Below are 13,257 nucleotides of genomic sequence, written 5' to 3' on the forward strand. Positions count from 1 at the left end.
GATGCCTTTATTGTTTTACAAAAATGTATAAGGATTAATCTGGAAAAATGTTTCTTCCACAGAATCATGAAATTTCATGTTGCAAAGAGAAAGTTTAAAGAGACATTACGTCCATATGATGTAAAAGATGTAATTGAACAGTATTCAGCTGGTCACCTTGATATGTTGTGCAGAATAAAAAGTCTTCAGTCCCGGTAAGGAAAAAATAATCCTTCATCATTGAAGATCCTTCCTGTATAAAAATACCTTGAGCTATTTTGTCATTTAGCACCAGAAGAATTGTGTGTCTTTTATATTACCAATTTTTTTTTGGCCCAAGTTTCACCTCTACTGCAGCTTGGTCTTCCTTTCTGTGAATGCAGTTAGCCCTGCAATTAAATTGTGGGTGGAAAAAATGTGGATGTAAATTGGGCCCAGAAAATTTAAAAACTTAGACCCCCCCTTTTTTTTAAGTGCTGATGGAATATTTAATACAGTGACTGTTTGAAAACTGTTTTCCAATCCCTTATATTCTCATTGAAGTTAACAGAAGCTGAGGACCCATAGCACCACAATGGTCCGGATCCTATATTTTAATATTCTGGACTCTATACAGTAATAAACTGACACGTCCATGATACATATATATCCCTCCTTATATTTGCATTTGGGAAGCATTTCCCAGATTTAGAAGCCCAAGCTCTCTGTTTGTGCTCAGCCTTTCCAATGCAGAGTTTTGCAGTTCCCTCCACCTCTGGCTCCTATATACTGTATGCCGGTTGGCCACTATGAAATGGCATCTGAAGAACACACGGAGGGCTCAATACTGCGTATTAGTTATCAGAGATATTGATTTATTTCAGTGAGCACTATATATATAATTATATATATATATATATAATTCAAAGCCTATCGCCCAATTTCTTTCACAGCGTTGACCAGATTCTTGGAAAAGGACAAATCACAACAGATAAGAAAAATCGAGAAAAGAATACTGCAGAGAATGAAACAACTGATGACCTTAGTATGTTAGGGCGTGTAGTCAAGGTGGAGAAGCAGGTAAAGTGACTGTATGAGACCATGATTTTGTTTTATTGCTTATAACTTTCTATAATTAATAATGGATTTTTCAATTTACAACAATTTAGTAAAATAACTTTATCTGGTGTCTGCACTATTCTAAATGTTGAAGTAAAACACACACAAATTATATTACATTAAATGTGTTTTGTATACAGAAATGGAGACACATACACTACTGAAATCTGCACCATTTAATAGTTAAAATATTAACTTAATCATGAAGCATCTGTAAATACACTGCTTTTAATAGCTTTCTTTTTTTGATGAGTAGCATTTTTATACAGAGAAACACACATTTCCTTTATATGCAGATTGTTCCTATTATCTTTTACATTTTCTCTTTGCTTAGATTCTAGAGAGGCTCTAGGGAGGCAAATATTTTTAAATAATATTTTGAACTTACTTTAACCTTTTTTCCCCAATCTGCAGGTACAATCCATAGAGTCAAAGCTGGACAGCCTGTTAGATATTTATCAACAGGTCTTAAGGAAAGGATCTGCATCAGCGCTTACTTTGGCTTCATTTCAAATGCCATCTTTTGAATGCGACCAGACCTCTGATTATCAAAGTCCTGTAGACAGCAAAGATTTATCTAGTTCTGCACAAACTAGTGGATGTGTATCCAGATCAGCTAGTGCCAACATGCCTCGTGGCCTACAGCTTATACTGACACCAAATGAATTTAGCACTCAGGCTTACTATGCTTTTAGTCCAACTATGCATAGTCAAGCAACACAGGTGCCAAATGATGGACCTGCAACAGTAATAACTAATAATACATCAAACCAAATAAACCAGGCAACTAAGCCAACAACACCAACAACGTTACAAATACCACCTTTCTCCTCAGTCAAGCATGCCAACTGGCCTGAGCCTCTTCATATTACTCCTGCGACCACACAGGAAAATATTTCTGATGTCACCGCTTGCCTTGTTGCGTTAAAGGATAATGGAAAAGTTGCACAGCACAAAGTGACAAAGGATCTTTCATGGAGAAAAAGCCTTGATACAGAAGGGGAACCCTTGGTCCCAGTTAAACCAGTAGTGCAAATGGATTTAGGAAAATCTTTATCTGTACAAAATCTTATACAATCATCTGAAGAACTGAATGTACAGATTGCTGGGAATGACTCCAGTGGCTCAAGAGGGAGCCAAGAAGTGTACTCCAAATGGAGGGAGTCAAAATTATTTATAACAGATGAAGAGTTGGAAGCAGAGACAAAAACAGAGGCTTTTGAAAGCATCTCTCGCTCATTAGTGGAAACAACTCTCTCTACTGACTCTCTAAGGACTGGAATATCAAGATCATCTCAAAGCATTTGCAAGCCAGGGGACAGTACAGATGCACTCAGCTTGCCTCATGTCAAACTTAAATAACAATTTATGGGTTTTCTTCATTGGCTGAGTAATTCCTTTAGTCATACATATCATAGCATGAACTCTTTTGAAAGCCTTTTTAATAAAATAAAATTGTAAGAATCAGGAAGAATCTGAAAGGCAGTTGTATGAGCCCATATCTTCTAGTTGCATGAAAATGCATGCTTAAGTGACAGCTAAAATTCAAATTTATACCTAATGTACACATCACTTTTATGTAGTACAGTAGGTGTAAATAATGAGTAATCTACAAAGTTAATACTGCAGACTGTGTCAGAAAGCAAAGGTCTGAGCATTTAGAAATAGTGTTGTTTCTACAGTACAGAAGTAAAAATTGTAAGATTTAAAGCACTTTGCTTCTGGATTAATTAAAAATATATATGTCCTGAATTAGACAATAGTTTATGTTTACAACAAAAATATTATCTACAGCTGCTAGCAAGGTACCAAGGAAACTAGTAATATGGGACTAGAAATGGCTGCTAGTTGCAAGATATACACATTAACTCATCATTAATCAGTGATTTTAATACTCTCAGCTTTAGAATGTTAATTTCTGTAACATTTTTGGTGATTTAGTGCTGTGGCAAAGTACTTTGCACACCACTTTCAGGTGGTTCTTTATGATAAGAACCTTCTTTTGCTATGAAATGTATAAATTCAAAGGATAAGGGCTGGCATTAGAGATGGATAATCTGGACTACTGCACCAAAAATTCAGGGGCAGCTTTCCTTACCCCAAACTTGCTGATATCACTGATGTGCCCTTCCCAAGGATCTGAAGCATTCTGGAAGTAGAATCAGCAGGAGAGGAGAGGGCGTTACCTTTATTGTAGAGGCAGTTCTTCTTTCTGCCTTGAAGGTGGCACCATGCTTCACAATTGCACTCTGATACTCCATGATACTGTGTCAGAAGTCTGTGAAGGAAGTGAACGTGGTAACATATGGGGTACTGAAAGCAGAGGGAAAAACAAAGGGGATAAGGGAAGAGAGAGAGAGACTACAGAAGGGGTGAAGAGGGGGAAAAGAGAGACAATACGATAAGCAAAGGAAAATATGAATTTGGAGAAGAAAAAAAGGGGTGGGAAAAAAGGGGATGGGGAAAAAATGAAAATAACAGCAGGGAGGCAGGGACAGTGAAAAAGGTCTTTAAAATTCCAGCCTGTTGGTCCCAGACAGCTAGTGTTTCTTCCAAAAAGCCATGTAAGGAAATGGGAGAGGTAATAGAGACAAACGGCTGAATTGCCCAAATCGAAGAAGACCGAATTTTTAAAAACGAGGGGACGAGGAGGAAAGAGGGAAAGGAGTCACATTCTTATTAGCTTTATAATGCCATTTTACAAAGGACCCTCAGATTCCTTCCCCATACCACCTCCCACCTAGTTTGGGGATTCAAAGCATGCAGCATATTGAGCATTCTCCCCTGAGACCTCCTCTTGCTCTCATAGCCTTTCTACGTTTCACTTCTGCAGAGGTGCAGTAGCAGTACTAGTGCCTACCTATTGGTCCTTACCAGGGCTTTGCCATGGAACCCTGTAGGAGCCTCCACCCTTCCGCACTGAACAAGATTTCTATTTGTTGTATCCCCCCAAATTACAGCCAACATGTACCACTGACTCATGGGCAACCTGTTCTGGGCCTGGCCACCTCTAGCAACAAGAACTCCAAATGTATGGGAGTGCCAGTTCCAGCTCACTCAGAGCACTGTTTCATCAAAGCCCAGCCCTGCTGAGGATTTATTATACATCAAAAATGTCAGAGCAGTCTTAATCATGGCTAAATGCTGTAGATTGTATTGTGAAGGACTTGAACTGTTTACTATGAATCCACTGTAATTTCTGCCTCCATATTTCTTTTACAAAAGTATTCCTGGATGTTACATGATAACCTTATTATGTGAAAGTACATGCATACTGTAAAGTGTATATATTGTGTCAGTGATACAGGATCTATGGATGATAAGCTGCATTCTATGGCTTGTGCCAGAACAAAGCTCACGTGGTAAATTCTGAAAGATGTCTTGAAGCACAATTAGCTATCACTGATTTGCCATCGCATTCATCCTTTACTACATCCTTCATGTGCAGCCTGATCATATTAAAGCCGAATTGCGAAGATATTTTTGTGATGATAAATAGGTTTTTCAACATCTGAGAACATTTAAATATTGACTTATTTGAATGTCTGCAGTTTGTCCAGCCAAATCTGTAAATTTAAAGTATTGTACAATATCTAAAAACAATTTAATTTTTAGGATTTTCTTTTCTTTTTTCCTAATTTTTTATGGTGCCTTTCTTGCCATTTATATAAAATCTCATAATGTTGTAGATGTAAATCTGTACTTAGGTCTGATGTAGGGGCAAGAGCTTGGGCACAGGACAGCTAACAAATGTGTCAGTAATTAGACTCGCCTCCCCTTTTTCATTAAATGTGAACACAACAGCATCCTGAATTGGGCCCTGATCTTGCAACTGCATCTGCTTGAGCAGACCTTTGCATCCACATTGAGCCTTACTGTGAAATCAGTGAGGTTCCACATGGGCACAGGCTCTGCCTGCACAGATGCAGTTGCAGAATCAGGATCTTGATTTTTACTTGCTGAACTTGGTATTTTTGGCTTAAATGACATACCTGAGTTCTCCTCATTTTAAATTAATTTATTTAATACAATTCTGTGCACATAAATGAATTCTATAAATTATATATGAAAATTTAGTTGGGATTGGTCCTGCTCCGGGCAGGGGGTTGGACTAGATAACCTCAGAGGTCCCTTCCAACTCTGATATTCTATGATTCTATGTGAATGTCTTCACAAAGATCGGATAAATCAGGAAGACCTTATCTTTTTTTAAGTTGAAATTACTGATTTTTTTTTATTGTCACCGTTACATCTTTCTTTTTGTAGCTACAGTTCTTATCATATAGGAATTTTCTTAACATTATATTGATGGAAAATTGCGAGAATAATTAATGAATCTGTGGAGATTTGGAGAGGGTTTATTATGTGTTTTTACAAAGTGAGCTGTTCTGACCTTTCTTCACCAGGAGTTTCCTGTGTCCACAGTATACCTTTAATTACACTATAAGGACCAAGCCTGCTCCCACCAAAATCAGTATCAATAATTTATTGATGTCAGTGGGAACAGCATTTGGCCTTAAGGGTCTTGTCCTGAACTACTTACTAAGTCAAAGCTCTCATTTTAGTCAATAAGAGTTTTACATGAGTAGGCAATAAGGACCAAATTCTGCCCTAATATACACTCCATTGGAGGATTGTGCAGGGTGTCAAACAGGACAGAATCTGGCTCTAAGTAAGGGTTTAAGGACTGGGCCTTACACAAATAACTGTTTTCTGATCAGCATGTTTGTTGTACCTGATTGAAGAGAGAACTTAAAAGAATAGTTTTTGATGATTATTTGTTTTACAAACTCTATATACTCCTGGCTTATGTGATCTATACTTTTTATTTCAGTATGGATATAGTGTTTTAGCCTAGGGTTCAAGATTGCAAAGATCATACACTTTTATTCACATGCCCACAGCTGTTACATGTTTTTTTGAGATAATCCTGCTTAAATGACTGCTCTCATTACAGTCTGCTGATAGGTAATTCACCTACTCTTCTGTGATAAGTCAAGTCATACTGAATTATTGCTGTATTGAGGAACACCTGATATACAGTACGATTTATGGGTCTGGGCCTGCAGTTCTTACTCAAGCAAAAATTCCATGGACTTCAGCAAGAGCTCTGCCTGAGTCAGGAGTCCAGATTCAAACCCTTATTTTGTTGGGCATCTGTATAAAGTGAAAATGATAATATTCCAGTTATTTCCTGAGGAAACTAATGCTTAGCTGAATTAACCCATATGTCACATTGACTATATAAAAAGTAACGCACAAAATAGTAAGATAAAAAGGAATGAAGAGAAGGGAAATTTTTAAAAAGCACAGAGAAAAGTAGGTCAGTAAGAAAACAGAACAAAGCAGAAAAATAAAATGTAGAGCAAAGGAATGAAAAAAGTGATTAAACATCTGAGGACAAATTCATCCCTGTGTGGCTCCACTGACTTCAAAGGACAGCATAGGTGGGCCAAATTCAGCCTTCTTTGGTGTAATGAGACTCAACTCCATTGATCTCAATGGGATTACACCTGCCTACACCAGGAGTAAACTTGTCCCACTGCGACAATTTTTGTTCTGACTCATACCTTGTGCAATCCCATGGAGTTCAGAAGGATTGAAGGAGGTGTACGTCCAAAGAGAATTTGGCCGTCATATTTCTGCTTCACATTTTTTTCCAAGCATGTTAATCAATTTAGTTCAAATGAATTGCAATATCAAATAAATTGCTATAATTATCCAAAAAGGTGAATCGGTTTTTAAATCTAAACCAACCCGTGGAATGTCAAAGGAAGCATATGGGGGTTGCCATTAATTCAGATACATATGGGACACTTCCACAGGCACCAAACATCATCTGCTATTGAATGTGTTCTGAGACATTTCTGCTAGCCAATATGGGAGGGAGCGGTGTTAAAATATCAGTTTTATAACGGTTATGGAAAGTATAAGGGACACTTCCACTGATGCTGCAATGGCTTTAGCCATTACATTATAATACAATGTTAATTGTAACTTCATGACAAAGGTAAATCCATTTTGTTGTTAATAAACATGGTTATAAAGTAGCTACTGTGTATACTTGAATTTTTTTTTGTTTGTTGGTTGATTTTTGTGTTTTGTTTTGTTTTTGATTAAAGATTAATATTGGTGTTGCATGTGAATACAGCTCAGGCAGGACTGAGCAGAATTGTGCACCTGAAAAATTCCCATGATGTGCTCATTTTTTTCTTTAACGTTTTATATGGCTTTGATTCAACTTGATCAAAGTATCACAAAACAAGTTTATTTGACCAAAAAGTCCATACAACATAGGCCAGTGTAACACCTTCTAATGATTTCTAATGATGGTTTACCTAAACCCGCTTCACCTTCACAGAATACAAACCCTCTATGAAAGTGATTTTGGAAGCTATTAAGAGCAGTGCTAAGGCATTTCAAACAGAAGTTGCTGTACTCAGTTTTCATTTTGACCGGTGATCAACCAGGGATTTTTGAGGAGAGGGGAAACCGTAGTTCTTATACACCTGGGTGGGACTAAATACGCCAGGAAGCAGGATTTTTAGGAGGAGGCCACCAGCAGAACTGCATCTCGTGCTGTGCTATCAATTTATATGGCCTGGATCAGGACTTCTGTTCTGCCCACAGAAACTGACATGGGTGAATCCTACTCCCATGTGGAACCCTACTGAAGTCAATTTTCAGACTTGGAGACTAAGTATATAAATATATGGGGCCTGATTCTCCCCTGTGTGGTATTTTGCGTAATCATTAACATCTGTGCAAAGGGAGCAGAAAACATTATCATTCTGATTTGGTAGCATTTTATACCCACTTCGCACAGATATCAATGACTACACAAGGTACAAGGGAAGGGAGAATCCAGCTGCAGATATTTTACTATTTTTCTTTGCATAATTGTTCCATAATTTCATGAAGAGTATTAATTTAAATGAATCAATTTCCTCCTATATTTTACTAAATTAGTTAGTGATTTTTACTGTAACACGGTGACTACAAAACTTGAAGTAAAGTCCTTTATGATAAGTGTAAAAATGTAAGGGCCAAGTTGCCTCCCCTGCATACCTTTCATTTATACTCCTAAATCATGAACTTTCAGAAGAACAGTATCTTTTACCATAGTCTGTCCCTTTAGGATTAGATTCTGTCTCAACCTTATGTAGGTACACAGGGGAAAGGGGGAATGTGCAAGGAGATACACACAGTTTATACAGCAAGGCACATAGTGCCCCAAAGGAGGTTGGGAGGGGGCAGAAGAAGCAGGGTAAATTGCTTCCCTCATGCAGCACTTGCTGTAGATCAGGCTGGCTATACAAGGATAGTAACCTGCACCCATAAATAGCTGCATACCAATTTTCCCCTTCATGCCAGGGAGCTCAGAATGCCCTTTGGGGCAGTGCTGCTCCATTCTGCCTCTAGTGCAGGGCTGTGTCTACAAGGCACATTTAAACCCTCAAAGACTTAGCAGATTTGCACTGTTGACTGAAGGGTTTGTAATACTGTCTGCTTTAGTACAATGGGCCAAATCAAAATCTTCATTACATTAATGTGAAAGTATCAGGGTTATAATTTAAGATTAAGACAACCCTCCAAAATTCCTATTAAAACATACTAGTCAGACTAAAAATTCAGCAGCCTGACAAAAGTAATCAGGTCTACCTCCATCCCCAAGTCTATTCAGTTCTCTGTTCCCTTCCTTTCACTAATCCATTTCTGGGCTCCTCTCCCCAAGTCTATCAGTTCTCCGCTCCCTATTCCTGCATCCCTGTGCTGCTAATCAGAGAACTTTGGTAGCTGTATCAGTCTAGCCTGCGCATTGCTCCCCGCCTGCCACGAGGCTAGCCAGCATCCGCAGGCAATCCTTCCTCAGCTCCTTCTCTAACACAGAATCAACTACTAGAACTCTGAAGTATAGGTACTTCTGGTGGAATTCTGTGCCAAAAAATTAAAAATTATGCGCACAATATTTTAAAATTCTGCAAAATTGTGCATATTTTATTTGTCAAAATAACACAATATAATCACACCAATTTCAATTATTTTTGGTAATTTATTTCAAAATACCTGTCAGCAAGTATGTCTGTAACAATACAGACAACAAAAAAGATTCAGGAAATGTTTTTTGACAAATAAATTCCTTATTGGGCATATTAATACAGAACTCTGAGTAATACTTCATTTAAACTACAATACAGAACCATATTTCCCACACCCCTCAGAAACAGTGCAAAGGCTTGGGGGAGTCAAGGGTAACGGAGGAGCTGAGGGAGAGGGAAGTAAATTGCTGGGAAGGAGCCTGCGTGTGAACTTGGAAGGTTGATGGGTATGCGTGGGAAAAGTACGGAACAGGTTTTTTTGGTGGGTGGGAAGCGATTGTTAGGGAGCTTCCCCCATGCAGACCCTGGCTGACCCCATTCAGTCAGGCACATCTGCCCCTGTCCCCATGTGTCTCTGTGCCTCCACCCAGCCACTCCCCCATCTCTATGTCTCCCTGTACACCCTCCCCCGTCCCCATGTGTCTCTGCACCTCCCTCCCCTGTGGCCCTGTGTCTCCACTCCCATTCAGTGCCTGCCCCAGTCTGTACTCCCCCACTAGCCCTTATGAGCCCATCTGACCTGCCCCCAAGCACTGTATGCTGTCTCCTCATAGCCCGTCTCCTGACATGGCCACAGGCACAGTGAAGAAGGCAGTCTTTCTCTTCCTTAGCTGCAGCTTTGTTCTATCACCACCGCACCCTCTGGTGAGCAAAAGGTGGAACTGCAGAAGTTATTTTCCGCTGAGAGCTGCTGCTGTTCTTGCGCCACAGCACCCTCTGGTGGGCAAAAGGCAGAATTGCAGCAACATTTGGCAGAAGCTTTTTTCTGCAAAAAAAATTGGAAATCTGAAGAGCTCATTAATTATGCATGCAGTATTCCCCCAGGAGTATATAGGGGAGGAGGGTGGGCCATGGCACCCGTAGGGACACACATATCAAAGACCCAGTGTTACTGCACAAAGTAACTTCTTCCTTGCTGCTCCATAACCCCAAACAGTCTCCTCCTCACCATTCTGTGGATGTCTGCTCAGCTCTTTTCTGATCCTGCCCTCCTGTCAAACTCTATTTCCAGTGCTAAAGGCTGCTGCTACTTTTAACTACTGCTTCTAAGAAGAGGGGATGGGAACTAGAGAATCTGCCTCCTATGTGGCGTGTTTAGAGAGAACTCTGGGGAGCACCTGGGAGACGGAAGAAACAGGTGACAGAGAGGCTCTGGAGGAGTAGCTAGTAGGTGTCTCATACATTTGAAGACAACCTCTCCCCGCAGCCATCTCCAGCTTGGAGAGGGAGATTCTCACTGTGGTTCTTTCCTCCTAGAGCATCCCAGTTGCTGTGAAGACTACTTTACATCTTCCCAGGCCTCCTGTCTGTAGGGATGGGTGTTTGTTTCTTTCTACTCTACTCCTCTCTTAGCTTTCTGGGTGGTGCAACAAGAGTATTTCTGCCATTCTACCTTCTCCCCAGCCCTGACAGGGAAACAGATTCAGTGCTTGAAGTTGCTGTTGATCATAGCCTTCCCCAGGTGCAACAGAATGACATTTATCTAATTCTTCTCAGTTTCTCTGCAACCCACAGGAATCTGAAGATCAGCAGTGAAAACAATCAAAACTGGCTGGTTTTCACTGTATTGCCACTGGTGGAAGCTCCAAGTGTGGCAGCAGAGATGAGTGAATCTGTCTGAGGATTTGATCTGGAAGAGATGGCCAGCCCTCTGTGGAGATAGAGGCGGTTAGGGACTATTTAGAAAAGCTGGACGTGCACAAGTCCATGGGGCCGGACGAGTTGCATCCGAGAGTGCTGAAGGAATTGGCGGCTGTGATTGCAGAGCCACTGGCCATTATCTTTGAAAACTCGTGGCGAACCGGGGAAGTCCCGGATGACTGGAAAAAGGCTAATGTAGTGCCAATCTTTAAAAAAGGGAAGAAGGAAGATCCTGGGAACTACAGGCCAGTCAGCCTCACCTCAGTCCCTGGAAAAATCATGGAGCAGGTCCTCAAAGAATCAATCCTGAAGCACTTGCATGAGAGGAAAGTGATCAGGAACAGCCAGCATGGATTCACCAAGGGAAGGTCATGCCTGACTAATCTAATCGCCTTTTATGATGAGATTACTGGTTCTGTGGATGAAGGGAAAGCAGTGGATGTATTGTTTCTTGACTTTAGCAAAGCTTTTGACACGGTCTCCCATAGTATTCTTGTCAGCAAGTTAAGGAAGTATGGGCTGAATGAATGCACTATAAGGTGGGTAGAAAGCTGGCTAAATTGTCGGGCTCAACGGGTAGTGATCAATGGCTCCATGTCTAGTTGGCAGCCGGTATCAAGTGGAGTGCCCCAAGGGTCGGTCCTGGGGCCGGTTTTATTCAATATCTTCATAAATGATCTGGAGGATGGTGTGGATTGCACTCTCAGCAAATTTGCGGATGATACTAAACTGGGAGGAGTGGTAGATACGCTGGAGGGGAGGGATAGGATACAGAAGGACCTAGACCAATTGGAAGATTGGGCCAAAAGGAATCTGATGAGGTTCAATAAGGATAAGTGCAGGGTCCTGCACTTAGGACGGAAGAACCCAATGCACAGCTACAGACTAGGGACCGAATGGCTAGGCAGCAGTTCTGCAGAAAAGGACCTAGGGGTGACAGTGGACGAGAAGCTGGATATGAGTCAGCAGTGTGCCCTTGTTGCCAAGAAGGCCAATGGCATTTTGGGATGTATAAGTAGGGGCATAGCGAGCAGATCAAGGGACGTGATCGTTCCCCTCTATTCGACATTGGTGAGGCCTCATCTGGAGTACTGTGTCCAGTTTTGGGCCCCACACTTCAAGAAGGATGTGGATAAATTGGAGAGAGTCCAGCGAAGGGCAACAAAAATGATTAGGGGACTGGAACACATGAGTTATGAGGAGAGGCTGAGGGAGCTGGGATTGTTTAGCCTGCAGAAGAGAAGAATGAGGGGGGATTTGATAGCTGCTTTCAACTACCTGAAAGGGGGTTCCAAAGAGGATGGCTCTAGACTGTTCTCAGTGGTAGCAGATGACAGAACGAGGAGTAATGGTCTCAAGTTGCAGTGGGGGAGGTTTAGATTGGATATTAGGAAAAACTTTTTCACTAAGAGGGTGGTGAAACACTGGAATGCGTTACCTAGGGAGGTGGTAGAATCTCCTTCCTTAGAGGTTTTTAAGGTCAGGCTTGACAAAGCCCTGGCTGGGATGATTTAACTGGGAATTGGTCCTGCTTTGAGCAGGGGGTTGGACTAGATGACCTTCTGGGGTCCCTTCCAACCCTGATATTCTATGATTCTATGATTTAGGAAGACAGCACTGCATAGACTTAGCCTTGTTTGCATTTGGAAAGCTAACGGCAATCATTCAAGCTACAAACGTACTTTTTTTCTTAATGAAAGCTTTTGTTCAGTAGAAAGCAACGGCACTCACCTGGAACATATTTGCCCTGGACATATGTGAGACTGGATTTTGTCAACCCTGATGAGCCTAGTGCCATGAGTAAGAAGCACTGAATATGGATAAGGGTAAATCAGACCCTAAAGGTAGGTTCAAGCAAGGAATACATTATTTATTTATTTGTATTACTGTAGTGCCCAGGAGCCTGAGTATGGAATAGGATCTCACTGAGGCATTAGGATAAAAATATGTATTTAAACTGCTCCCTAATGTCCCCCACTTCTCTGCTGTGCCAAACAGAAGTTCAAATCTGACCAAAAGTTAGTAGTTACAGCAGTAGAGGTTTTTTGGCATAGGAATGTAGCTGGTTGTTTTTGTGGGGACACTTCCCAATTGAGAATTGGGCTGAGGGACCGAATGGCTAGGCAGCAGTTCTGCGGAAAAGGACCTAGGGGTGACAGTGGACGAGAAGCTGGATATGAGTCAGCAGTGTGCCCTTGTTGCCAAGAAGGCCAATGGCATTTTGGGATGTATAAGTAGGGGCATAGCGAGCAGATCGAGGGACGTGATCGTTCCCCTCTATTCGACATTGGTGAGGCCTCATCTGGAGTACTGTGTCCAGTTTTGGGCCCCACACTTCAAGAAGGATGTGGATAAATTGGAGAGAGTCCAGCGAAGGGCAACAAAAATGATTAGGGGACTGGAACACATGAGTTATGAGGAGAGGCTGAGGGAGCTGGGA

General features: G+C 41.1%; 1 protein-coding gene across 1 annotated transcript in view; it reads left to right on the forward strand.

Annotated features, from left to right (window-relative positions):
- Positions 1–3,500, forward strand: part of KCNQ5 (potassium voltage-gated channel subfamily Q member 5) — a 531,067-nt gene extending 527,567 nt beyond the window's left edge. The window contains exons 12-14 of the mRNA XM_073336454.1: positions 63–194; positions 912–1,038; positions 1,492–3,500. Of these exons, the coding sequence (XP_073192555.1) occupies positions 63–194; positions 912–1,038; positions 1,492–2,439 (1,207 nt within the window). The 3' untranslated portion in view covers positions 2,440–3,500. The remainder of the gene's footprint in view (positions 1–62; positions 195–911; positions 1,039–1,491) is intronic.
- Positions 3,501–13,257: the final 9,757 nt, after the last annotated feature.

This window comes from Lepidochelys kempii, chromosome 3, assembly GCF_965140265.1.
Source record: "Lepidochelys kempii isolate rLepKem1 chromosome 3, rLepKem1.hap2, whole genome shotgun sequence".
Classification (NCBI taxonomy): domain Eukaryota; kingdom Metazoa; phylum Chordata; order Testudines; family Cheloniidae; genus Lepidochelys; species Lepidochelys kempii.